Genomic DNA, 27,781 nt, shown 5'->3' on the forward strand with positions numbered 1-27,781 from the left:
AGCCGACCTGCAGAGACCAACAATCAGGATGGAAACGAGAATGATTTTTCCTTTGCTGCTCTTAGTCTGCTCTGTCTGTCCTGCTCAGCTTCAAACTGTCTCTGACAAGGACATCGTTTCACCTGCAGCACAGGTAGGAGAAGCAGAACATCTCTCTGGGACCCAGCAGACCTGCACCCAGGACATCAACGCTGTCCTCAGAGAGATGAGCGCCTGCTTGGCTGAACTAAGGGTGGAGGTGAGACATCTGCAGAAAGATAATGAAGGTACGTTTACTAGGAGAAATATTGCCTTCTATAAATTATCACATGGAAAACACATAACATTTTTTGTTATTATAAACAGCAAAGACGAAGGAGCTGGAATCACTGACCCAACGTTATGACCCATAATGGAGGTCTATATAAGGTTTCTATATATATGAAGGACATCGACTTAACAGTGAACACGATATTAGTGAGTTACATTTTTTATTAGAGGAGAAAAGAAACATGATCATTTTGTAATCATTAGATGAACCTCTGAGGCCTTCAGAGAACCGCTGCAGTTATACTGAAACTTAGCAGAACCCTACTTTACAGGGCAGCCTCTAACTAAACACATAGAGCTGGGCGTAGGGCCTCTTCTTCCAAAGTCAGGCACATTTCCGCGTGGTAACGCATGTGCACAATGCAAGCGTGCTGTTTAGAATATGTCCTATACCGTGGAGGGGAGAAAAGAGACCACCTGTCATCTGACTGCGCAGTGATTGTGCAAACTCGACTTCTGATCGATTAGCTGGTGGTGCGCGTGGAGACAGGTCTCTCTCCTGCTTATAGTGGCTTTAGTTTTACATCAATTTAGCTGTTAGAGTTTTCACCTTGTTAAGGAGGTAAGTATCTCTGGTAACTGAGATGATTTAGATATGTCTCTGCTCCAGCACACCTGATTCAAGTCAGGACTTCTTCTCTGCAATCAGAAGCCGGGTGATCATCCATTCTCCTCTGGGTTGATGCAACAAGGAGGCAACATGCAGGACAGGGCTGGCAACCACTGGCAACCACTGGCAATCACTGCATTTATTGACGGGGTGGGGGTGGGGGGGCATCATCGATTTTTATTTCACTTTTGAAGATAACAAGCTGTACTGGTGTTAAAGTCGGTCACTGTAGAGAGGAGTAAATATAATCTACAAAGGTCATAGGTCATTTATAGTTCATTCCCTTCACAATCACTCATTACTTTGTGTTTATCTGTTGAACAAAATCCTTGTAATACTCAAGAAATATATATTTTTAATTTTTATGTCTCAAAATGTGGAAAGTTTAAAATAGAAAAAATTTTAACGTTTAAAAAAATCTATGTTCTGTAAACATGATTAAAAGGCAACAAATTCCAGTTTGTTCAGAAACTGTTTCAGCTTGAAAACATTTTCCTTTTAACTAATTCAAGCAACACTATTACTTAATGTAATGAAGACATTAGATTCAGGTAATCAGATATTAATAATTGAAGCATTTTGCAATATTACAAACCCATTCTCATTTATCTATAAAAAGAGATGCGCTTCACATTAAGTCTATTATTCTGTCTTTTCCTTTTTATCACATTTGAGCCTTAATTCTGTCTGTTGTCTGAGCTGGTTTACCATGAGAGAGATCAGAACTGAATCAATTAGCTGCACACAGACCTGCCATTAAAGCTGATTCTATAGACACCTTTTTATTTTTTTAATCTCTGTTAATCTCTTCGTTTCAGCTCAGGCAGAAGAATTGATGACAGTTAAAGCCAAGGTGGACATCACTGAAAACCAGGTGGAGGCTCTGAAGAGAGAAGGAGAAGGTCTGTGAAGAAAACCTACATTGAAATATTTTCATCACTTTGATGTTGCCCTTTAATAAAGTGATGATGATGATGATGATGCATTATAGATGTGGAATAACAGGCAAACCAAAGCAATACCTCAGAGTCAGTCATCCAAACACTGTTCTTTGTATTTCAGCTCAGGCAGCAGAACTGGTCACAGTTAAAGTCAAAGCCAACGTTACTGCAGACCATGTGGAAGCTCTGCAGAGAGACGGAGAAGGTCTGTGATCATTATCACTGAAAGTCTCACTTATATAACATGAATTTTAGGTCTGGGGTGACATCAGTAGGGTTAAGAAAATTATATTATTAAATACACATATCTCCACTTCTTTTATAAACTTATATATGATTAGGCTGCTACAATAATATACAGATCAGACAGATAAGATGTTGGCAACAAACAGCAAATCAGGTGTAATAAAGTGACAGGAAATGAGGAAATGATTCAGCCAATGAAGAAGCTGCAATAAGACACGCCCACTAATAGCAAAAATCTGCTCGCTTTCAAAGTCTGGTTCTGTGAGTTAAGCACCAGTTGATTCTATTGAAAAGGTTTCTTATAACCTTCTTTTTATAAGACAAATCGTATAACCTGGCAACAATGCACGTTTGTTGCAAAGATTTTACAGTTTGAAGAAATAGAAAATGACACCATATGCTAACCGTCACAAGGATGTGCATAAAGGAAGGGCTATATATATTGCATACATCATTTAGGTAGTTAACAATGTTTTACTTCTTTAGCTCCTTGAGTTATTTACTGTCACAGGTAGGAGCTTTTGCTGGAGAGGAAGTGTTGGGGCCGGTATGATTTAAGGAGGGCCGGCCCTCGCACGCTGAAATTAGGACCGGCCCACCGGGGAAATGCCCGCTATCACAGATTACCAGTCCAAGCCTGCTTATAACAATAATATTTCACAAAATATACCCTAATACTTCATCATCTCTGTGCAGGTTCACAACAAAACAACATTTAATTAAGCTCATTAGCTACGTTCCATTAGTTACGTCTCGAAATCCTGATTGATCAGAAGTTCAGGTCTGTTTCCATGGACACCAAATAAAACGATCTGATCATGACATGTGAATACATGCACCGAGCCTTTAATCAGATTAAATCATTTGATGAGCAGAACTGTCTAGTTTTCCCAGAAACACTTTAGTAGCAGAAGAACAAACCCATACTTTTCGGCTCATCCTCAGCTTTAGCTTCTCCTTGTTTCTGTCCCACTTTTCCTTTTCTTTGGTTCTTCAGTCGTGTCTGTGGATGCAGTTTTTTATTTTTCATTATGGAACTTTGATGCAACATTCTTTTGTTTTTGGTGGCCATGTTAGTTTAGGTTTAGGGCTGAGTGGTACGGTATGCTAATGCTCCTTAGCTACAGAGGGCAGTATGACAGGTTCCTTCACACATTACATTTAAAGCTAGCTCCCCAGAGGACCAGGAGCCAGAGGATGGAGGCTAGAACTGAGAAAAACCACATGCTGATGTTGCACTCATGCGCAGGAGATTATTTTACTCTGAAGATCTGATTGGGTGTGCACACAGACGTGGAACATTTTAAATCCGATCAGGCCTTCTGTTCCATTTTTTGTGGTCATATAATGTACTGTAGCTTCTGTAATACTGCAAAAGGATTATTAGGTTGGATTAGAACAAAATAGAACTCATTGGATCTCACTAAGCAAGCGGCAGTGTTTACTCAACAATAAACACATGAAAATTAATATCATGGTTTATGGCCCAACAATGGATTCCAAATTAAAGGGGGCTGAATTTTATTGATGATAACTTCTTCGCAGATGCAATAAGGGGGTGCATTCCAGGTGATCAGAGGGATTGGTATGCACATTTTAAGACCTACTGGAGTCTGCGTGGGAGACAGTTTAGTTAGCGTAGAATCAGAGGAGCTTGACTTTGAGGGTTTCTGGTTAGTACCTTGAGGGTTCTTGGTTAACGCCTTGGGAGGAGAACTGTTGGGTCCTGGGAATGTTTGTTCAGCTGAGTCCGTTTGCTGCTTCAGCGTCTTACATCTAGAGAGAGGGCAGACCTTGGTTTGGGTTTCCAGCTCTTGGTCCAGAGCTGCATGGAAATTCAGAGAGAAGTCTTCAGGTTTGGCTCAGAGGGCAGACTCGGCAGGTTAAGCTCTTCCAGAGCTTCACAAGAGAAAAACAGGTTTCCTGAAAGTAGAGACAAAAAGGGTTAGAATCCAATCTGGATTCAAAGTCAACAAAGTGCTCAGAAGGATCTTGACTAAAGTGCTAACCAACTGAATACAACACTGCGACATTGAGGCAAGGTCTGAAGACAGCTTATATAGTGGATCCTCTGATGATGGTAATGAGCAGCAGCTGTGCAGGAGGCTCTGCTCAGGAGGATCCACGGCGGACTCTGCTGGAGAAAGATGGTACTACTCCAGCTCCCAACAGTACCCCCCCCTCAAGGGCGGATTCCAGACGCTTCAGACAAGACCTAGGGAAACAAAGGAACAAAAAACAACCCACCAAGGGTGGGCGCAGGGGGCACCATACTAGGTAGGCAAGACGCAGAGTCCATAACAAAAAACCAACCCACCCAGGGTGGACGGAGGGGAAAAGAAAAAGGAAAAAACAAAACTGAGTCCCAGAACAAAAAAAAAAAAACAATCCACAAAAGGTGGACGTCAACAAAGAAAGTCTCTGATATTTTACCGGGAGACACCCGGTAGCAGCTCAGAAATAGGTGCAGGGCGGGGCCGCCCACTGCGGCACCGGAGCTGATTCAGAGAGGAACGGCGACTGCAGCTCAGGCTGCGACATGGAGAGAGCCGCCCACGACGACTCCGGTGCAGCCTCCGAGGTGTCCTGGGGCGCCCACTGTGGGCCCCTGGATGCTCGGATCGGCCGTAGAGGGACTCCAGAAGGTTCGGCGGAGCGGGGACTGGTTGACTGACTGGAGGCATGGCAGGAGGGAGACCACGATTCAACGTGTCTATGAGTCCAATTAATATGAGGGTTGTGTCGCTCCAACCACTCATATCCCAGAACCAAGGGAGAACAGGCTGATGGGAAAACAAGAAAGGTTAAGGTCTCTCGGTGACTACCTGAAACTTGAAGCTGAAGAGGCTGAGTCTCGTGGGTAACTTGGTGTAGACTCCTTCCATCAATCGCTGAGACTTTAAGTGGCTTCCTAAGAGGGGTGGTCTCAATATTTAGCTGTTGAACTAGATTAGAGTCAATAAGATTTCTCTCACAACCAGAGTCTATGAAGGCTGACAGAGTGTGAGTCTGATCAGAACAGAACAGGGTAGCAGGTAAAAGAAGACGAGAGGATTTTCTATTTAGTTGATGCTTCACCAGACTCCCCATAATCACAGACGAGCTCCAAATCTTATTCTTGGCTGGACAGGATGAAACAAAGTGCCCTGGTATCCCGCAGTAAAAGCAAAGTTTCTCCTTAAACCTTCTCTTCCTCTCGTCGGGTGTGAGCCTAGTGTAACCTATCTGCATTGGCTCCCCCTCAGTAGGTTCACAAGCTGGTGGAGCAAAGTGAGTTTTAGACACAGGTATAGATTCAGGCTGGGCACGGCTCTCTGTGCTGAATGCCTCTTCGGGAGAAACAAAGGAAGGGGTGTCCCTTCTCTTAGCCGTAGAAATAGAAACAGGAAAAACATGGCTCTTAATCTTTGACTTAGATCTGGTTCGAAGACGGTTATCCAAACTAATTGTCAGCCTGATGAGTTCCTCCAGGGTCTCCGGTGTCTCGAGTGTGGCGAGTTTATCTTTTACGTTCTCGTTTAAAGCGTTGAAAAATGCACTCTTAAGTGCACACTCATTCCAGCCTGAGGCTGCAGCTTTAACCCGGAAGTCTATGGAAAAATCCGCTACAGAGGAATTTCCCTGTTTAAGATTCAACAGAGCACGAGAGTCAATTGTTTGGTCAGAATCTTGGTTGAAAACTTGAGTAAATTCGGAGATGAAGTCAGAGTAATAGCCATTAAGGCTATCGTCGGTGGCAAATCTTGCCTGAGCCCACTCCAAGGCTCTTCCTGTTAGCTGAGAAAGGATGAAGGTTATCTTTTTGTAATCTGTGGAAAAGCTGCCTGGAGAGTTCTGGAAAATAAGTCGTAATTGAAACAAAAATCCCTTACATTTGCTAGGGATACCTGAAAATTTCTCCGGGAGAGACGGACGAAATTCCGGAAGTGACGTGACAGGCTCTGGTTCCGGAAACGGAAGTTGGACGGGCTCCGCTCTAGGAGCTGATTGTCTGGAAAACTCCTGCGAAAACTTATTAAGTTGAGTGTTGAGCTCACCAATGAATCTGTCCACAAGCCGATCGTGAACATCACGAATGACGCTCTCAAATCTCCTAGCCATTTCATTGTGGCTCTCACGGAGGGAGGCATCAAGGCTCTGAACCTGGGTCGGTAGATCCTTCAGAAGCCTCCAGAGGGGTTCCGCTGGGAATATTTGTTGGTCGCAGTGTTCTGTCATGATGGGCTCTCAAAGGGGACCCAATTATGCAGAACACCACTGAGGCGGAAACAGGAGTAAAGGTTTAACTGAGTTTATTTCAACAAGCACTGAGATTATGACAGGTTCGGGTTCAGGCCTGGGAAACTGGTTCACTGGAGTCTTCGTGGGAGACAGTTTAGTTAGCGTAGAATCAGAGGAGCTTGACTTTGAGGGTTTCTGGTTAGTACCTTGAGGGTTCTTGGTTAACGCCTTGGGAGGAGAACTGTTGGGTCCTGGGAATGTTTGTTCAGCTGAGTCCGTTTGCTGCTTCAGCGTCTTACATCTAGAGAGAGGGCAGAGCTTGGTTTGGGTTTCCAGCTCTTGGTCCAGAGCTGCATGGAAATTCAGAGAGAAGTCTTCAGGTTTGGCTCAGAGGGCAGACTCGGCAGGTTAAGCTCTTCCTGAGCTTCACAAGAGAAAAACAGGTTTCCTGAAAGTAGAGACAAAAAGGGTTAGAATCCAATCTGGATTCAAAGTCAACAAAGTGCTCAGAAGGATCTTGACTAAAGTGCTAACCAACTGAATACAACACTGCGACATTGAGGCAAGGTCTGAAGACAGCTTATATAGTGGATCCTCTGATGATGGTAATGAGCAGCAGCTGTGCAGGAGGCTCTGCTCAGGAGGATCCACGGCGGACTCTGCTGGAGAAAGATGGTACTACTCCAGCTCCCAACAGGCACCCATGCAGAATGTGAACCCAGTCTTTGTGATTTTCCACCTCGGATGTTAACCAAACTGTTGCCCTGGTCACTGATACAGTTCTTTACAGGCACTGTATTCACGCGTTGAGGCATAGATTACAGACTGAAGTTCTACTGATTCAGCTGGTCTGTGCCCCGAATCTTGAAGTACAAGCATTTCCGTCAGTGTCTGATGGTTTGGGTGGATCTTGAAGGCCCATCTGTATAAATAGACATGACAACTCTCAAATACCCACACACAGGCTAGGGCAGTAGTGGAGTGCTGAATACTCAGTGGATTATGCCTTAAAGGAATAGTTCACCCAAAACAGTAGTGTATAGGATTTCCTGAAAGCACGTTCACGAGTCTACGGAAACCGCGGCAGACCAAACCGGAAGGAAGTGCGCATTCAGCGTCTGCTCTGCCGATAATGCAAGCGTAGAAGAAGAAATGTGCTGTTTACCTGTGCAAAGAAAGAAACAACGAAAGAAAAATGTCTGAGGACTTCAGTGTTGAGGAAGAGCATGAGTTCTTTGCCGAGCTGAATGCGCACTTTCATCTGGTTTGGTCTGCCGCGGTTTCCGTAGACTCGTGAGCGCGCTTTTAGGAAATCCTATACACTACTGTTTATGCTCTAAAAACATTCTAAATGACTTCGTTTCGAGTAAATTCTGGATTCTACCCACTCAGGACACTTGGAATGCATTGGACGAGCAGTATGGAGGAATATTGACACGTTTTTTGTGGACTTTTATGGACCTTTCTGCCTCGGGCGCCATAGACCTCCATTATTTGAATGTCAGCAGATAGCAAGAAGCCTCCCAGATCTCCAGATGCATTTGAGATATCAAAAAAGTACTCCAGAGATTGTTCAGCATGGGGGTGAGTAGAAAATGAAGGCTAATCATGTTTTGGGTGTACTATTCCTTTAAGTGTCCGTGAGGCATAATCCACTCTGTAATCCACACACAGCATCCTCTCTGAGCAGCTGATGCAGGGGTGCGATACAGTCAGAGTAGTGTGACATGAACCTGAGATAAGAGGTAGCAATCCCCAGGAAGAAGGTCATCTTGGATACAATGTGAGGGTACAGCAGGGAAAGTATGGAATCATTGTGGGAAATAATTGGGGCAATGCTTTTCTTAAATACCTTGAATCCTAGGAAATTAACCTCCCAAAACATCCACTTCTCTGCATTCAATCTGACCCCATGCTGTTAAAAACACTGAAAACTCTCTCCTGCGGGCATCATGCAATGCAGGGGTGGGTGCATGCACCACCATGTTATCCAGGCAGATAGAGACACCCTGGATGCCAGTTAATATCAGTGATCTTCTAAAAAAGGCTTCGGGCCGATGAAAGTTTTCACATATAAATTAAAACATTTATATGTGAAAACACCCATATGATTGACAGAGAGTGTGAGGTTAATGCTGGTGGGTGCTAGGGGAACCTGCAAGTAGCTGTGTGGCAGGTCTACTATACTGAAGATGGTGGAGCTATGAAAATTACTTGTGAGAACCTCAGCTGTAAACAGCTTTTCCTGCAGGAATGAGAAAGGCTGCTGCTCACATCCCAGCACCAATCTGCCAGTTCCCTTCACAGCAAAGCCTTTTATTAACAGCTTACAACATAATAGGGCGGGTCTTAAACAGAAAACCCTGTAATGATTATCTGGCAGGATGCAGGTCATAAGACAGTGTGACTCTGCCTCATGACCTACTGCATGCAGGTCATAAAAGTTTATGACTCTCCTGATTGAATCACAGGACAGAAATGTAGCATCTTATTTCTTCAATGTTTCATATGCACACACATTCATTTTATAATTATAACTCTAACATTTCCCCCCCTGTTATACGTAAAAAAACATCAGCATATAGCACTTCTAAAATGATTTTCACTACATACATCATGAATGCTTTGCAGATAGGGAATTCAGTAATCAAAGTTTATTATGCAAAACACAACAATATTAAAAGAAAAATTCAAGCATAAAGGTAAAGTTTATTAAGGATGTAAAAAGTTTAAAAAATCTGTCCCTTGAGTAGGCAAAAACTCTCCAATAGGGAAAAAATTCCTACTCGACCCCTCGCTAGGAGGCGATCATTATCCCTGTAAAAGATTACACAGCTTCATCATCATCATCATTATCTTCATCAGCATCTCAGCTGAGTTGATCATAAGTGATAGCTGAATATTGGATTAGAGTGGATCCTATCATTTTCGGAATCATTGATTGCAGGCATGGTATTAAGCAACAAATAAAAAGAAAAAATATGATTAACAATCCTACAAATGGTAAAGCTATCTTCATCAGTACCTGCCACCATGATCCCATGGTGAACCAAACTGTCCATGGTGCTGGAACTGCACCGGAAGTGTGACGGTTAACATACCTCTTTAGATCTTTCAACTCATCCAGAGCAATCTGTATTTTTTCATCATTAGTGTCATTAGTTATTTAAGTACCACATGTCTGGCCAATAATGGCACACACACCCCCTTGGGAGGCTGTCAGCAGATCCATTACCATTCTGTCTTGAATGAGGGTCTGCTTAACATGGCTGAATTCCTGTTTTATTGCTAGTCCTAAATCCTGAGTGGCATTTATTAGTCTCATCAGGGTATATCTGTTGATTTCAACATGGTCTCGAACCTCTCCAATCCCCACCCATGGAAAAATACCTTGCAGGACTTTAAGTCCCCACCCCCATATCCTAAATTCCATGGGGACTCCTGTGTCTGTGGTCACACCCCAGTGTGATGCTGGGAAATTGATTCCTGTGTCTTTCTCAGCTTCCCTTTTTTGTAGGTGGGAATGATAGGGGTGTTGCTCAATTTTTTCCATGACCATGGTGTGATCTGACACTAGTGCCAGAGTGCAACGACCCCCCCATCCAGCAGGCAAAGCTGGGTGAGCCTTATGGCCGCAGACATAGTACCAGTCTGCCAAGGTGCGAGTTCCTAGCAGTGAAGGCACTATTAAGAAGCATCTGGTGTTTGCTATGGCATGGGAATGGTTTTTTGCACATTGAGTCATCCTGTCTGGGGTACTGGTACGACAGGTTTTATTTTTCTCGCAGGCCAAACATGCAGTTTCATTTATATAAGGGCAGAAAGAATAAGTAGCATTACATCTTGCTTTTGGAATATTGCCCACTGAAACGCTGCCATTACCTTCTACACACACAGGGAATATTTCGCTTACTATCATGACGTGTGTGGAAATTGGTATTGAAACCTGTGGTAACACTGTGGTATCCTTATCTGCAGTACATGGCAGGACCAATATAGGACTAGTTGAAATCTTTAGTGGCTGTGAGAAATTCGCTTTAGAATGAATAACACCGATTCCTGGATGAGTTGAAAGAGCCATCAGGCAGTAAGTTTGATGTTCAGACATATTGTATGCATAGACAGTCTGAATGGTAGAAGTAGGCATATGAGTACAAACATAACAGTCTGTTTTGTTCAAATCTTCAGCAACATGTTTGGCATGTTGCCACCACATATTGGCACTGTATGGATGACTTTCTGTGGATCCATCAAAAATCATCCTGCTCTTCCTTTGTTTCAGACAGTCAGTTTGAGTCCCTAGGAACACCAGTCCAATGGTCACCACCAGGCAGCAGAACGTCTTTAGTTTTCCCATCTTCGCCAGCTCTTCCAATGAAACACCCATTAACTAGGACTCTAAAGGACTGGGTTAGGTTGTTTTCTTCACCAGCGTTGAGACGAGTGGTCCTAAAAAACCAAACCCCTTTGAAGCTGGACTTCACCACAGATCCCCACCTTAGTTATAGGGTTCCTGTGAAGGTAATAGGGCTTCTCGCTGTGGAAAGTTTTTAATTAGCTTACAATGACTCTGGTTGATCCACGTGTCTGATCCACATGATAATTTCATGGATCAAAATAGCTGCTGGTTTTAATCAGAATCAGAAATAGTTTAATAATCCCAGAGGGAAATTAATTTTGTTACACGCTCAAGTTACAGTTTTCTCTTTATACACACACATCCAACTACACAATATAATAAAGACAAAAAATAAGAATATGGGGGAACTGTTGTTTACACGGGTCCTCTTTAACCCTTAAAAGTAAGACACTACAGGTATGAGCGTATCACCATGAGAATGTAACAACACAGAGGGCATATAACTTGCATAACTGCCAACTGTTTGGATGCACGGTTTTTGATAAGTTTACAAAGTTAAGACAGTTGCTGAGAAAAGTTCTACATTCAGCTTTGTGAATTGCTGTCTGCTTCTCTGACATAGCTATTAGTGTGTCATAAAAAAAAACTTAAAAGCTGATTTTCTTTTTCATAATGTGGAATCTAAGCTCTATAGTAATTGCACAATTCTAAAAAGACATTCTTGTAGCTTTTTACCTTCTTCTGAAATAACATGGCCCAAACAACAAACTTATTTCTGCATCCGCTAAAATTTTATAACTAGTTTATACTTTCCTTTGCTTCACATTCTAGCAGATATTGTTTTATCATTGCTTGTATTAAGAATTATTTCAACTAAATCTATAGATGTCTTGCATCAATTCTTCTTGTAGATCACAAAGCATTTGGAATATCTTTGAAATAATTTTTATCAAATTGTGATAGCAAAGAATGCTGGGTTATGTTAACACATGCTAAATCTTGGACCTGGGTTTTTACATTGAACAGTATTTTATAAGGCTGTTTCCATAGTTCTGTGTTAGGGCTGGTTTGTGTGTTGCGGACATAGATAGAAATCAGATGCGCTTTCTGCAGCTTCTAAACGCAGGCCTGTGTCTCTCCACTGTGCTTCACTGGTCTTAACCAATGACAAATGATTTACCCATGATAAGCAGTATATTCCTTACATCTGTGTAGAAAGCATAACAGTAACTGCCGCTAAGAACCCCTATCTGTGTACATAATTTGTGTAGGATTATAGTAATGTCTTGTTTCAGAAACTGTTTTGCAAACTTTTCATCTGGGGTTAAGCACAAATTCAAAGTGTTCTACTGTTCAACTAACAGAGTTTCATCCTGTGGATCTGACAATGTGCTTCTAGCATAGTGCAGATAGAAACAAGTAGATTTTGTTGAAACGCTATTTATATGTTCTCCACATTCAGCCTTCATGCCCCCCTGTTTGGGAAAAATTGCTTAATTTTCCCATCAATTCCCATCCTAACAAATTAATGTGGTGAGTTGGTGATATTACTACAAAAACATAGAACCTTGCAATCTTTTTTCCTGTTTGAAGGTTTTCTATTTTTAAAGGTATTCCATTTGACCATTTGCTGATTTTACAAAAAACCTATTCACACTCAGATGAAGAACTTCCCCTGTGGACTCTTCCTTCCTGGTCTGCTTTTACTGGTCTGGGCTGAAAGCCCCCTTTGAAGTTCTAGAACCGCCCCTGCATCCTTGATGCCTTTTGAAATTTCACATGTTTTGTTAGTGCAACAATCTCTGCAGTTTACACAAAATATGATTATTTTAAGGCAGCACTGTAAAGGTATTTTTTTTTTTTTTTACTCATCTACAATTGTAAAAACAACTAATTTCTTTCTGGAAAATGACACATCCACATACAAATGTTATAACCCCTCCTATGGTTCATCTTTTCCCTTGGGTGGTTAGATCCAGGTAGTAAAATGTTTTCGGGGATGAACCTGAATGTATCACATGTGTGTCAGCTGCATTGTGTGGTTTTTCTGATGTGTTAAAAAAAAAAAAGGAAAATTTGCTGTAGGTCCAGGACTTCCACTGGGTCCACAATTAACTGCAATTTTTGCTGGTGCACATGACTCCTGGCGTCAGTGCTGGTCATAACATTGGTGACAGGGAGGATCACTCTGCGAGGGTCTGGACATTCTCGAGCAAAGTGGCCCTCCTTATCACAATTGTAGCACCTATTGTGTTTTCTACGTGACCCCTTGTTTTTCCCCTGTGACCACCGGCCCCTCCCTTGCGCCTGATTATGGTCCAAACTACGCTTCATACCTGTTTCTATGTTTTAGCTTGCACAATCCACCTATTTAATCCCTCTAACTTTTTTTTTTATTCCCTGTAGGTAGCTTGCATGACTAAAATATTTTTCCGGTGGGTTATTATATATATTTTTTTCTTTTAAATTTTCTGGTTCTGAATCTAATAGTTTTGGAGACCATGCAGGCGCATTAGGAAGGGTGTCTGCCAGATCAACGCTGCAGTCATCGATCCATAGACATGCCTCCATGCTGCTGAAAATTCAAGCTGTCTCCCTCTAAACTGTGTTTCATTAGCTTTTGGACGCACAAACAACTTAAAAAACCCACAAACTGAGTGGAGGTGCTCTCTTCGTCCTCTGGCATGGGAGCTGGCTCGGAGCTCGTCTGCAGATGGCCGCTCACACTGAGCCTGGTTCTGCTGGAGGTTTCTTCCTGTTAAAAGGGAGTTTTTCCTCTCCACTGTCGCTACAAGCATGCTTAGTGTGAGGGATTGTATTTGAGTCAATGAGTCAATGCAATCAACTGGTTTCCTTAGATAGAAAACTTTGTATCAATTTGACTGTATGATCTGGTTGAACTGTAAAGTGAGTTGAGATGACATGTGTTGTGAATTTGGTGCTATATAAATAAACTGAACTGAACTGAACAAACATAACTTTAAAGACAGAAACACATAACATTTAAAGATGGACGAACACAACATTAGATCTATTTATTTAGGTTTTCATCGTATCTACTTTGTGCATGTATCATACCTACACCTCACCATTTGGAGCTTATCTATTTATTTATTTATCTATCTATTTTTTCACTAGTGCTTGTTTTTAGCCAGCACATAACATTTCTCCATTGATCTACTTCCACACACCATCTATTTCATACTCTAACTTCCACTCCTACAAGTATTTTAAGTTACTTGGATCAATCTGACATAAACTTTACATCCCCTTTATGATCTTCTCTATACTCTTCCCTGAACCCATCCTTTTTAATTCTTTTACCGCCCTGACTCACCTTTTCCTGCACTTCTACAAACTTCTAACCGTAGATTCTAAATTATCTCTAATTTATTTTGTTCTTTTTCCATTTTAAACAATTTAGTCCAGTACAAACACCTAGGGTATTCTACGCACTGGATGTTTATTCAGCAGGACAGCACCCAAACACTGTTGTGGTAATTTCTGCTTCTACCTTTTCAGGTGAGAAATTCTTGCCTCTGCATCCACAAGAGTTATACTGTATTAATTCCTGCTGTTTTAGTATGAAACAACAGAACCCAACGGTTCGATTGTTTCCTCACACACTTTCACACAGTCACACACACCTATTCTAAGGCCTAATATATTTTTTATTTTAACCAATCATAGACAAAAAAAACACCTATCGTTACGTGTACACTTTGGAGTCTCCAACTCCAGGCCCTCACACGCACCGGATACCCAGATGCCATATCTGCTATTCCTGCTGCGGCAGCTGCAAACCTTACTTAGCTGTGTTCTTATCTTAAAAGAACACAGAGGGTCCCAGACCCATAGGCACAGAATACCGATCCCAGATCTATCACAACAAAACCCTGTTAGTCAAATATTCTTGCGACTACAACCAGTTATAGCTTTCACATGGTCCCAGACCAACTTTTGATCAAAAGCTTTAGGCCTACCCTTTGGCTACGCAGATTCAGTCCTCAGCAAGAGTCGTCACCAGGATGTCCAGGGCAGGGCTGGACCAACCTATTGGCCCCGTCTGACGAAGGGCGGACGGCTGTCAACAGTTTCTTGGCCTTGGTCCCACACGGTCCTGGACAATTGGATCTTGACTCCCGGGGTTTCAGCACCAAAAATGTTAGATTCAAAATATTGTAAGTTCATTTTTCATATTTCATATAGGACAAAAATGAATCTGAAGCACAAAAGGATTTTGAAACAGCTTTTTCTGCAGGAATGAGAAAGGCTGCTGCTCACATCCCAGCACCAATCTGTCTGTTCCCTTCACAGCAAAGCCTTTTATTAGGAATGTTTCTACATAAAAGCATGTGGGCATGGCCAATCGCTAAATTCAACAATTTGGCATTGAAACAAAAGGGAAGCCCCAGGACATGTTTTCATTTAGAAAATTAAAACTTGGTACACGTGTGTAACCCCTCAGGAAGTTGGCCATTTTGAATGAAAGGTGTCATTTGAATTTTTTACCTTCATGACATATCTAAGCAAACTCCTCCTACAGCTTTTGAGTTACAGACTTCAAATTTACTCCACATTGACCTGAGGCATTGGGGATCAAAAGTTATCAAAGGAATTTTTCAACATTAAAGGGTGTGGGCGGGGCTAATCGTCAAATGTGGTCTGTTTGGCATAAAAACAAAACGTAATCCTCAGGCCATGCTTTCAGTGACAATGAAATTTGGGATTTCCCATATGTAACCCATCGAAGCCTACAAAATAGTCTCAAAATAATAAGTCGGCCATTTTGAATTAATTCAATTCAATTCAATTCAGTTTATTTATATAGCACCAAATTCACAACACAAGTCATCTCAAGGCACTTTACAGTTCAACCAGATCATACAGTCAAATTGATTCAAAGTTTTCTATCTAAGGAAAACCAGCTGATTGCATCGACTCATTGACTCTTCAGCAATCCCTCACACTAAGCATGCTTGTAGCGACAGTGGAGAGGAAAAACTCCCTTTGAACAGGAAGCAGAACCAGGCTCAGTGTGAGCGGCCATATGCTGAGGCCGACTGGGGTTCAAGGAGACAGAAGCAGACATAGAAAAAGAAGCATAGATACAAAAGGCAACTGTCAACCAGCCCCACAGGCGGCCCCGTCCAGGAAACACACAGCCAGGCAGACGAGCTCCGAGCCAGCTCCCATGTCAGAGGATGAAGAGAGCACATCCAGTTAGTCACAGTCAGAGAAACAGGACTACACTGGAAAACAGGCCAAGCTCCAACATCTAGAAACAAAGGTGTTGATGGCAGCAGCACAGCTGATATTTCTCTCCAGGATGAGGTCACAGCCAAACAGGAACAGACCAGATGAAGCTACTATGAGAAAAAGCAGAGAGAGCAGAACGTTAGAGATTGAACTAACAGATTCTGCAGAGTGGGAGAATAGAGATAGAATGAAGCAGAATGATGAAAAAGGGGTCCCTATGTCCTCCAGCAGTCTAAGCCTATAGCAGCAGAACTATAGAGATAGATCAGGATAACCTGAGCCACTCTAACTAGAAGCTTTATCAAAAAGGAAAGTTTTAAGCCTAGCCTTAAAAGTAGACAGGGTGTCTGCCTCACGGACTAAAACTGGTAGTTGGTTCCACAGGAGAGGAGCCTGAGAACTAAAAGATCTGCCTCCCATTCTACTTTTAGAAATTCTAGGAACCACTAGTAAACCTGCAGATTGAGAGCGAAGTGCTCTGTTAGGAACATCAGGAACAATCAGATCTCTGATATAAGATGGAGCTTGGCCATTTAAGGCTTTATATGTGAGAAGGAGGATTTTAAATTCTATTCTGGATTTAACAGGAAGCCAATGAAGAGAAGCCAGGATAGGAGAGATATGAGTTCTCATTTTCATCAGAACTCTGGCTGCAGCATTTTGGATCAGCTGAAGGCTTTTAACTACAGTTTGTGGACTTCCTGATAGTAAAGAATTATAATAGTCCAGCCTTAAAGTAACAAATGCATGAACTAGTTTCTCAGCATCACCCCTGGACAGGAGATTGCTCATTTTTGCAATATTGTGCAGATGAAAGAAGGATATTCTAGAAACCTCTTTGATCTGAAATTTAAATGACAGGTCCTGATCAAAAACAAAACCAAGATTTTTTACTTTATAATCTGAAATCAGTTTAATCCCATCCAAATGAAGTGACTGACTAATCAGCTTCTTTTTCAAATACTCTGGTCTAAAGACTATAACTTCTGTTTTTTCTGCATTTTTAAAATAAAGCCATCAATTAGATTTGATTTAAAAGATTCAAATATTGTATCTGAGACAACTCCTCCTACAATTTTGAGTTACAAACTTCCAACTTCCTGGGCCTAGAATTAAGGCATAAGGGATCTAAACTTTTCAAAAGATTTCTGCTGCGACAGAGCATGTGGGCCTGGCGAAACCTCAAAAAGATGCAGATAACGGTCAGAGCAGTTACCTGCAGACCTCTGGCATCAGTCAGAATAAACCTAAGGCAAGGAACTGGTCAAGGCCTATAGTTTTGGCTCCCCTCTGGGTGAATTGAAACCCCGGGTCACAGTGGAGATCATATCTGACGCAGAGGCGGGCCACACCTAGAGCTGAAATGGGAAAAAGCCAAGTGATGACAGTGTTTACCCTGAGCAGGGCATTACTGAGCTCTTGTTGCATACTTGGAAGCGCCACTGTCGGTGCAGATCTCCCTGGGCCCATTCCTACTCTCTGTACATCCAAAATGTCACTAACCTGGCAGCCTCAGCAGTCACTTGAGTAATTGTCATGATTTTATCTAATGCTCTGACCCAAATGCAGAAGACCAAACAGAGAGACCAGGGAAAAGTTTAACAGGTTTATTTAGAATGATGAGATGAGTCCAGTGCTGCTCTGAACACTGTCGAACCGAAACTGGAAAGTGAGGGGAAGACACTGCGGTTAGTTCAGGCTCAGTGGGAAATTAGATGCTTTGACTTGAAGAGGAGGAATAGGTTGCAGACTCACGTTTCCAGAAAAGGTGTCTCTTATTGAATCCAGTCAGTGTGGAATGTTCCAGTGAATGTCTTGTTCGAAGGAGGGTGTAGAGGGTTTACCCAGATTGCGGCTGTTCCTTGGTAAACGGAGAAGCTGACTGCCACTTAGATTTCTTGCGCTACTTGAACGGGTTATTGTGGAGATGAATCCCCTGCTCAGAGAGAAGCCCCAATCGATCCTTGGGGGAAAAGGTAGATCACAACAGGGCATCACAACACCCTGGAGTACTTTTTTGATATCTCAAATGCATCTGGAGATCTGGGAGGCTTCTTGCTGTCTGCTGACATTCAAATAATGGAGGTCTATGGCGCCCGAGGCAGAAAGGTCCATAAAAGTCCACAAAAAACGTGTCAATATTCCTCCATACTGCTCGTCCAATGTATTCCAAGTGTCCTGAGTGGGTAGCATCCAGAATTTACTCGAAACGAAGTCATTTAGAATGTTTTTAGAGCATAAACAGTAGTGTATAGGATTTCCTGAAAGCGCGCACCTGCGCGTTCATGACGCTACGGAAGCCGGCAGACCAAACCAGATGAAAGTGCGCATTCAGCGTCTGCTCTGCCGATAATGCAAGCGTAGAAGAAAAAATGTGCTGTTTACCTGTGCAAAGAAAGAAACAACGAAAGAAAAATGTCTGAGGACTTCAGTGTTGAGGAAGAGCATGAGTTCTTTGCTGAGCTGAATGCGCACTTTCGTCTGGGTTGGTCTGCCGCGGTTTCCGTAGCGCCGAGAACGCGCATTCAGGAAATCCTATACACTACTGCTTATGCTCTAAAAACATTCTAAATGACTTCGTTTCGAGTAAATTCTGGACGCTACCCACTCAGGACACTTGGAATACATTGGACGAGCAGTATGGAGGAATATTGAAACGTTTTTTGTGGACTTTTATGGACCTTTCTGTCTCGGGCGCCATAGACCTCCATTATTTGAATGTCAGCAGACAGCAAGAAGCCTCCCAGATCTCCAGATGCATTTGAGATATCAAAAAAGTACTCCAGAGTGTTGTTCAGCATGGGGGTGAGTAGAAAATGAAGGCTACCCAAAACTGGTGTGAGGCATCTGAGGCTGCCTTCCAACTCTCGATTCATGCGTTCGACTTGGCCATTGGATTGGGGGTGGTAACCGGAAGTGAGAGAGACTTTGGCCCCAAGAGCCGAACAAAAACTTCCCCATACCTGGGAGAGGAACTACGGGCCGCGGTCAGACAGAATGTCCTGATGAATACCAAGGAGCCGAAAGACGTGTTTGCAGAGCTGTAGGGAGCGTTTTAAGAGAAACAAGACTGCAGACCTTGGAGAAACAGTCAACGATAGTGAGGATGGTAGTCATACCATTTGAAGTGATGAAGTTGAAGCAGTCCAGAAGGAGGCTGATGAGAGGGCATGTTACAAGCGCAGGTGGGGCAGGCTAGGACAAACTCCTTGACATTCTTCAACAAGAAGAGCCACGAAAAGCGAAGACTGATGTGGGCCACTGTTCGACTGATTCCTGGATGGGCAGAAAACCTAGAAGTGTGAAGCCAATTAATCACACGAGCTCGGATGGAGGAAAGTATATAAATTCTGTTGAGTGGTCTGGTTCCAGGGTCAGGTCCAGACTAATGGGCCTGCTTAACGAGATCCTCAATCTCCCAGGTTACTGTGTCAACTGAGCAGCTAAGAGACAGGATGGGGGCAGCCGACTCCTCAGATTTGTCTCGGGAAAATTGACGTAAAAGGACGTCCATTTTGACGTTCCGAGAGCCAGGGCGGAAGGAAATAGAGAGGTTAAATCGGGAGAGTTAAAGTTAAAGCTGGGGTTAAGTCTCTTGGCAGATTGGATATAAGAGAGATTTTTGTGATCTGTCCAAACCTGAACCAGCTCCCTCTAGCCAGTGTCTCCATACTTCTAGAGCCAACTTTATGGCCAAAAGCTCACAATCTCCAATGTCATAATTTCTTTCCGCAGGAGAGAGTCTGCAAGAGAAAAAGGCAAAGGGCTGTAACTTATCGTCCGTACCGGAACTTGGGAGAGAACAGCTCTACTCCCAGAATCAGAGGCGCCTACCTCCACCACAAACTGTCTGGAGAGATCTGGCTGAGTGAGAACAGGAGCATTAGCAAAAAGTCTCTTTAGATGGGAAAAGGCTGCCTCCGCCTCTGGGTACCAAACAAAAGGAACCTTGGAGGAAGTAAGGGCAGTCAGAGGAACGGCAGTTTGGCTGTAGTTGCAGATAAACCTGCGGTAGAAGTTAGCAAAACCCAGAAAACTTTGGAGCTGCTTTCGAGTCTCCGGTGTGGGCCAGTCCAGAACAGCTTTAATTTTCTCCTCAGTGGGTCTTACCTGTCCACCCTCAAGGATGAATCCGAGGAAGGAAACTGAAGGTTTGTGGAACTCACATTTCTCTGCCTTAGTGAAAAGTTTGTTTTCAAGCAGACGTTGTGGAACTTGGCGGACATGGATCTTGTGCTCTGAAAGGTTCTTGGAAAAAATGAGGATATTATCAGTGTAAACAAAGACAAAAATTTTCAAAAAGTCCCTCAGAACGTTGTTGACCAGGGCCTGGAAGCAAGCAGGAGCATTAGTTAAACCAAAAGGCATTACCAGATACTCAAAGTGACCAGTGGGAGTTTTGAAGGCGGTTTTCCATTCGTCTCCCTCCTCGGAGCTGGTGGTATGCGTTTCTGAGGTCCAGTTTTGTGAAGACTGTGGCTCGTTGAACGTGTTCAAAAGCTGATGACAACAGGGGCAAAGGGTATTTGTTTTTTATAGTTATTTGATTCAAACCTCTTTAGTCTATACAGGGCCGAAGAAAACCATCCTTCTTCCCCACAAAGAAAAATCCAGCTCCAAGGGGTGAAGATGAGGGACGGATTATGCCGGTAGCTAGGGACTCCTTAATATATTTTTCCATAGCCTCCCTTTCAGGATTGGAAATGTTGAAAAGACGACTGCCGGGTCAGGGGGCTCCAGGAAGCAGGTTGATCGCACAAACTTGAATACTCAGCTCAGTTTGGTTCTCAGAAGATCCTTCCAGGGGAGAGAAGGCCTGAAATATCCAGTTTGCAGGATGACTTCCTGTCGAGAGGCAAAGACAAAAACAGCAAGATTTAAACTCAGGTTGACAAAAACTCAGTTTGACTCAGCAAAACTCAGCTTGGCTAGATTCCCTAAAACTGGCAAACACTGGCATTGAGGTAGTGGCAGTCAGCAGCTTAAGAGCATTCCGTTAATGAGATAACCATCCGCAGGTTTGTGAGTTCAACCAGAACCAGGCACCGCCTGGTGGAGGAAGGAACACAAACACAAACCACACAGACAGTAACAGTAATGTCTTGAACTGCTGGCGCTGATGATGTCACAGGATCATACACAATGTGGTCAAACACGCAGAATTAAATTTATGCAGTCTCCAACTGTTCAACATTCACCAAGGACTTATACAACTTTTAGCGTCATTTTGTATACAAAGAGTGATCGATGTGGTCAGTGTGATGCAGAGTCTGACATGATTTAGAGTTTTCTCAGCAGTTCATCAGTCTGATGGCGGTGGGGAAGAAGCTGCTGCAGAACCTGCTGGTCCTGCATTGAACGCTGTGATGCCTCTTCCCAGAGGGCAGCAGGAAGAACAGTCCATGGTGGGGGGTGGGGTGAAGGAATCGGGTAACGGTCAGGGCTGTGACCTGCAGACCTCTGGCTTCCTTTAGTATCATGGAGTCTGACTCTAGCAACAGTTTATCCCTGAGCTGGTCACCATCTGTTTTCTCTAGAAGTTGGTCAACTATTAGCCAATCTTCCAGATCTTGGCTAGCTCTATGAAAAATATTAATGGAATCATATTTCAGTGTGATTGGGTGAGTTTTTGGGCTCTATAGTTTATTTCTTAATTTTAAAGGTTTGCGTTGCTAGAGCATATTTTCTCGGAACAAGTTGATTCCTGTTAACATCCCGGGAGAAGAAGTGGAGGTGGTGGAGGAGTAGAAATCCCTTGGTGTAGCATGTTTCATAATGTTTTCATAATGTTTCAAACTATAAAGTAGCGCTATAGAATTAAACTGAATAGAATTGAGACATATTTGTTTGAACAGAGATGTTTCTATACTTATGACCCCAGCGTTGCATGATGTTCTTGGAAGCTCCTCATTTTTCAGAAAGGATTTTAGCTTTAGTTTGAAAACAATAATGCAGTATTTTCTAACCCATGTTCCATATTCCACCCATGTGATGGTTCTCTCATGGCTGTGGGACACAACATTATTATGTTGTGTGTTTGTATTGCATTTTTTCTTCATTTGCCTCTATTATGGCACGTTTTTCTTTCTTATGCTTTCTTCTTGTGCTGAAATGTGCTATACAAATAATCTGGCCTTAAATGTCCACTGCAGAGACCGCTATGCATGGGGGAGTTGATAGGACAGGTCTAACGTAACAACACTTATCTCATTGGTGATAAGAGATTCTGTTAATAGGTAGTCAGCAGAGATATAGTCAATATTTAAAGCTGGTTGACTTTTAAGCCATAAACAGCAAAGCTCACCTACAGAGAGCAGTAATGAGGATTAAAATGATTTTGTTTGTTCCATTGCTGCTGCTAGTCTGCTCTGTCTGTCCTGCTCAGCTTCAGGAAGACTCTAACAATTCAAGACAATCTGAGGCACAGGTAGGAGAACCACAGGGTAGATCAGAAATCCAGCAAATCTGCAACCTGGAAATCAATGCTGTCCTAAGAGAGATGACTGCCTCCTTGGCTGGACTGAAGGTGGAGGTGCAGCACCTACAGAGAGACAATGAAGGTATGTTTACAAAGTAAAAGATTTAGCTGCCAGCATCTGTTTAGAAAATACTCACATGGAATAATTATTACAGTTTAATACTTTGTTCCTTTATCATAAACAGGGAAAATAAAAGAACTGGAATCACTGAACCAACGATATCAAGGTACTGCACCATCTTAGATAAAATCCAAAGTTCCATGTAAAAATCTCTTTCAACCATAATTAACATGTTAACTAAGCATTATGCTTTAATCTATTCTTTCATTTTCAGCACAAGAATCACAGATTAAAGTACTGCGTGAACAGAACCAAGGTATTCCATTTATCCTGCTTTTATCCTTCTAAATTTAAGGACTTTAAAAAGGTATTTACATCCAATGAACTGAGACATATTTTGTTACATGAAAGTCACAATTTGAAATGAATTTTTTCCTGATATTCTAACATGAACTGGAAGAAAATGGATTCATATTTCCTTGGGTCCCTTGAGGGAATATTTCACAGAAACACCTGTCAGTTAAAGTGAAGCTGTAATGCTGCGTTCACACCGGGCGTGTTCTGGGCTTCAAAGCCGTCGAGAGGTCCGCCAAAGCATTCGAGCATCGGGAGCGGCGCATTTCGAGTGTCATTGTGTCAGAGCATCTGAGCGTTTGGTGCTGGAGATCAGTAAATTGAACTTTTGCCACTGGACGCCACAGCATCAACCAATCAGAAAAGCTGATCCAGCAGCTTTTTGGGGGGAGACAGACAGTACATGCAATTCAATTTAATTCAATTAATTGTATTGCTATAGCGGCAATTCACAACACATGTCATCTCAAGGCAATTTTCAGTTCATCAAGCTGTCATCGCTTCTGTTTTCTGCAGAACAAACAGAGAGCAGCTATGATCATCATTGCTGCACCAAAATATTTTTTATGAACTATGTAGAAACAGTTTATAAAAACCCAAATAAACGAGAAATGTTAAAACCTGCCGATGAAAGATATTGGATTGTATGTTCTGGTACTTGCAGTTTTTACCACAAACCTTAAAAATTCTTTCTATTCACTTCCAGCTGGAGGTAGCCCTCAAGGGAATTGCTTTGAGGCCAATGGCCTCTCCAAACCCAGATCTGAGCTTTTTCCTCTGAGATCCCTCGGTCAATAGCCTGCTTGGCCTCATGATACCTGTCCATCAAGCCAACCAGGGTCCTTCTTCAGCTTGACAGCATCTCTTACTGCCAGTGTCCACCACCTGGTTTGAGGGTTGCTGTGGCAATAGGCACCACTGATATCACACTGCTACAGCAGTGACAGTAAAGGCAAAGGACTCGGACTCTATGTCCCCAGCCTCCCCAGACGGTGGTGAGCTGGATATGCTGCACAGCTCCACTCCTCTCTTCACCAGAGCGTTCAGGACACGTGGACGGAGGTTGGAAGATACAACTAAAACACCAACCGAGGGTGTCCTGGTGACAGGAGAATCGATTGACATCCTTTTGCCTGAACATTATGGACAGTTAATGACTTGCATAGAAGTCCTATTATGAAACCACGCTGGTTTAGAGCTGGGGGTCTGTTCCTCCTGATCACAGCCCTCCAGATGTCACTGTCATTTCCCACATTGGGTCTGAGGTCCCAACAACAATGGAAACAATCAATTCAATTCAGTGTCAATTTCAGTTCAGTTAATTTACTGTATATAGCACCAATTCACATCATGTCATCTCAGGTCACTTTCCAGTTCACCAGATCATCCAGTCAGATTGATTCAAAGTTTTATATCTAAGGAAAACCAGTTGATTGCATCGACTCATTGACTCTTCAGCAATCCCTCACACTAAGCATGCTTGTAGCGACAGTGGAGAGGAAAAACTCCCTTTGAACAGGAAGAAACCTCCAGCAGAACCAGGCTCAGTGTGAGCGGCCATCTGCTGAGGCAAAAAATCGTATAATCACTGAGCTTAATCACGCCATTCTAGTTCAGGATGAGTTACCGTTTTATAACTGGATTTTTAAACATATCCTTTCCCTGGTTTTGCTTTCTTTTCAGCTCAGGTAGCAGAGCTGGTGACAGTTAAAGCCAATGCAACAATCACTGAAAACCATGTAGAGGCTCTGAAGACGGAAAGAGAAGGTTGGTAAACACTGCACGACACCTCATGGAAACTCACGTCTATATTGGTCACATTGAAGTCCCATTAGATTAATTAAACTAAATCATAATTTAAAGGAGATTTGGACCTCACACTTCCAGCTAGTTTCAGGCTAATTTCACTTGTGAATGCAGATATTAAAGTTATATGCAAGACTTTGATCACAAAGCTTGAAAAGTTAACCACTCAAATACATCTTGACCAGACTGGATTTAAATAATATTGATGTGCTTTAAATAATACAAACACTCAGCAATCTAACAAGCTCACATCTAAAATTAATGTAGTCAGTTTGAATAAATGGATAGGATTAAAGTTCAGTTTGCTATTTGCATATACTTGGATTTGTTTGGCTGTGGCAGTGGTGCAGGTGTTTTGCGGTTTTTTGATGTATGTGAGTTCTTCTGATGTTGCCATCTTGTATCAGTCTCCTTTCCCCTAAGTCCCCTCTAGATTCCTCTGTTCACACCTGCTCGCAATCCCGCCTGGGGTCCTTTTCACAAAGCAGGTTTAACAAACTCAGATTTAAATCCCACCGTGTGAGCTGCTACACCCTTAATGTGGTGGGGTTGTTTGAGTGCCCGAATGATCCTAGGAGCTAGGTTGTCTGGGGCGCTATGCCCCTGGTAGGGTCCTAGGTGATGGGTCAGATTAAGAGCAGTTCACAAGACCACTATGGATTACACTAGACCAAGCACCGCGATGTCGCCCGGTATGGGGCGACGTCACGCGGGCCCCACCCTGGAGCCAGGCTTGGTGGCCGGGCCTTTGCCCATGGGGCACGGTCAGGCTCAGTCCGAATGGACGACGTGGGCCCGCCCTCCTCTGGACCCACCACACGCAGAGGGATTCGTAGGGGTCAGGTGCTGAGAGGACCGGGTGTTGGTCAAGGCGGGGTGTCTTGACAGCCCGTCTGCGCGCTCAGCTTCTGGCTGTAAGGACATGGAACATCACCTAGCTGGGGTGAAGGAGCCTGAGCTTGTTCGGGAGATTGAGAGGTACCGGCTGGCTATAGTAGGGCTCACCTCTACGCACAGCTTGAGTTCCATATTCCATCTCCTGGAGAGAGGCTGGACACTCCACTTCTCTTGCATTGCCCGCGGGGAGAGCAGGCGAGATATGGTGGCTTTGCTCATTGCCCCCCCATCTCAGTCATCACGTGTTGGAGTTTACCCCAGCGAATGAGATTGTTGCGTCCCTACGGCTTTGGCTTGGGGACAGGTCTCTCAAAGTTGTCCTCGGCCTATGGGCCCAACATCGGAGCAGAGTACCCGGCCTTCTTGGAGTGCTTGGGAGGATACTAGATGGTGCTCCAACTGGGGAACTGCATTATTCTATCTTCAATGCACATGTAGGCAACAACAGTAAGACCTAGACAGGGGTGTTATTGGACTTCTGTGCTAAAAACAGTTTGTCCGTAACGAACACCATCTTCCAGCACTCGAGCATCCATAAGTGCACGTGGCACCAGGATGCCCTAGGCCGGAGGTCGATGATCTACTTTTTAGTTGTGTCATCTGATTTCCGGCCGTGTGTCTTGGTCACTCGGGTGAAGAGAGGGGCTGAGCTGTCAACCCATCACCACCGTGTGGTGAGCTGGATCCGCTGGCAGGGAAGGAAGCCGATCAGACCCAGCAGGCCTAAGCTTGTTGTGAGGGGCTGTTGGGTCCCTCTGTTATTGCAGTCTTCAACTCCCACCTCCGGACGAGTTTCTCCAAGATCCCGAGGGAGGTTGGAGACATGGAGTCAGAGTGGTTAATTTATGAAACTCTTCGCCAAACATCCATGACCCCCATGCAGTACCTCTGTGGACCCCCAAGGGGCTGCGGACCCCCTGTTGAAGACCTCCATTTTAGTTAATAGACCTAAATATAATTGTTAAGTAGGCTTATTAATTTTTCAACTTTACCTTTTAACTTTTCAATTAGCTTTTTACCTTTTTTCTTGACTTGTTAACCTTTTCCCCCAACTTAATTTACAGTAGGTAATATATAATTCAAGGGCTCATCTAACTGGTCAAATGCTAGAATAAGATGTGCAGCCATGTAGGAGGATCTTTGCTGAATAGTTGGATATAGATCTTGTGCTTCTAGACCTCATAGAGGAACGGAGGGGCTCCATTTGTTAGTGATCAAAAACAGTAACTTGCTCTATAAAGGGTGAACTAATGGAGTTAAGTTTGCCAAGAAGATCTTAGATTGACCCAAAATACCAAACAGTGTCTAAATTACTATTCCTTTGATGAACTGAATCTGGATGGGATGTCCAGACTCACCTGATGACTCTCCTGGTACCTGGCCAAAGTACGCAAAGATCGATCAACATGCCTGAAAAAAAAAAGAATCTCTATTTCTGTGAATAACTTGAATTCAGAATTACAAGACAAATAATACGGTTTTCTAACCCTTCCATCCCATAACTGCATGTTCCTGGTGTCCATTTCTGTCTTTCAGTGAAGCGACTGGCTTTCTCAGCATCTTTGTTGGCTTCAGGTTCAGCAAACATTGGACCGTTTAATACACACATAATTCTGGTCTTCAGGCACATTGTCACCAACATCGGGAATGCCTACAACCCAAACACAGGTGCCCAAGTTTACCTCTGTGTTATTTCTAAAAATAGATGTAAGGAAGAGAGGCGTTCTAACTGTGATGTAATGCTCCGCAGGAATGTTCACGGCCCCAGTGAAGGGAGTTTATCACTTTGAGTTCCACACATACGGACCTGGAAACCCTGAAAAGCCTACAACTGCTGCATTATTCAAGAATGAACAGCAGATCTTAGCCACCTATGAATTCCAGACCACTGATGGCCACACCGCTTCTAATAGCTGCACACTGCTCTTACATGTTGGAGATGTTATATTTCTACGTATGTGGGCTAATTCAATAATTCGAGACACTCCAAGTCATCATACAACTTTCAGTGGTCATCTACTTTTCACCATGTAGGCGTCTAACAGAACTTAATCCAACAGGATTTAATCTAACAAGATTTAATGTAACAGGATTTAATTTAACATGATTGGTTTTAATCCAGATACATGACAGAAACAAGCTGCCATCTGATAAATTACAGCTATCTATGTGGAAATGACTGGTATTAGAAAACAACTGCACAAATTGTTGTTTTTCATGTAAAGTTGATTGCATTTTG

At 43.1% G+C, this 27,781-nt stretch overlaps 1 protein-coding gene across 2 annotated transcripts; it reads left to right on the forward strand.

Moving 5' to 3' along the window:
* LOC119788289 lies at positions 1-27,781 on the forward strand. 2 transcript variants are annotated; one of them, XM_038292536.1, is made up of 8 exons: positions 1-266; positions 1,738-1,821; positions 1,982-2,065; positions 22,610-22,651; positions 22,760-22,801; positions 24,523-24,606; positions 27,079-27,210; positions 27,293-27,781. In XM_038292536.1, the coding sequence occupies exons 1-8, from the start codon at positions 29-31 to the stop codon at positions 27,574-27,576; spliced, it is 990 nt and encodes a 329-aa protein (XP_038148464.1). In that variant the 5' UTR covers positions 1-28; the 3' UTR covers positions 27,577-27,781. The 2 variants fall into 2 exon arrangements, with proteins under 2 accessions (XP_038148464.1, XP_038148473.1); XM_038292545.1 differs by lacking the exons at positions 1-266; positions 1,738-1,821; positions 1,982-2,065 and adding an exon at positions 22,224-22,506.

The sequence above is a fragment of the Cyprinodon tularosa genome, unplaced genomic scaffold, assembly GCF_016077235.1.
Source record: "Cyprinodon tularosa strain WSP-4 unplaced genomic scaffold, ASM1607723v1 ctg1088, whole genome shotgun sequence".
NCBI classification, from domain to species: Eukaryota; Metazoa; Chordata; class Actinopteri; order Cyprinodontiformes; family Cyprinodontidae; genus Cyprinodon; species Cyprinodon tularosa.

What these genes read in the sequence shown, in the direction of transcription:
- LOC119788289 (XM_038292536.1), top strand. Translation starts at nt 29, where the DNA reads ATGGAAACGAGAATGATTTTTCCTTTGCTGCTCTTAGTCTGCTCTGTC. An exon ending in TCTGAAGAGAGAAGGAGAAG is followed by an intron (nt 1,822 to 1,981) that starts GTCTGTGAAGAA and finishes TTTGTATTTCAG; the next exon opens with CTCAGGCAGCAGAACTGGTC. An exon ending in TCTGAAGACGGAAAGAGAAG is followed by an intron (nt 24,607 to 27,078) that starts GTTGGTAAACAC and finishes TCTGTCTTTCAG; the next exon opens with TGAAGCGACTGGCTTTCTCA.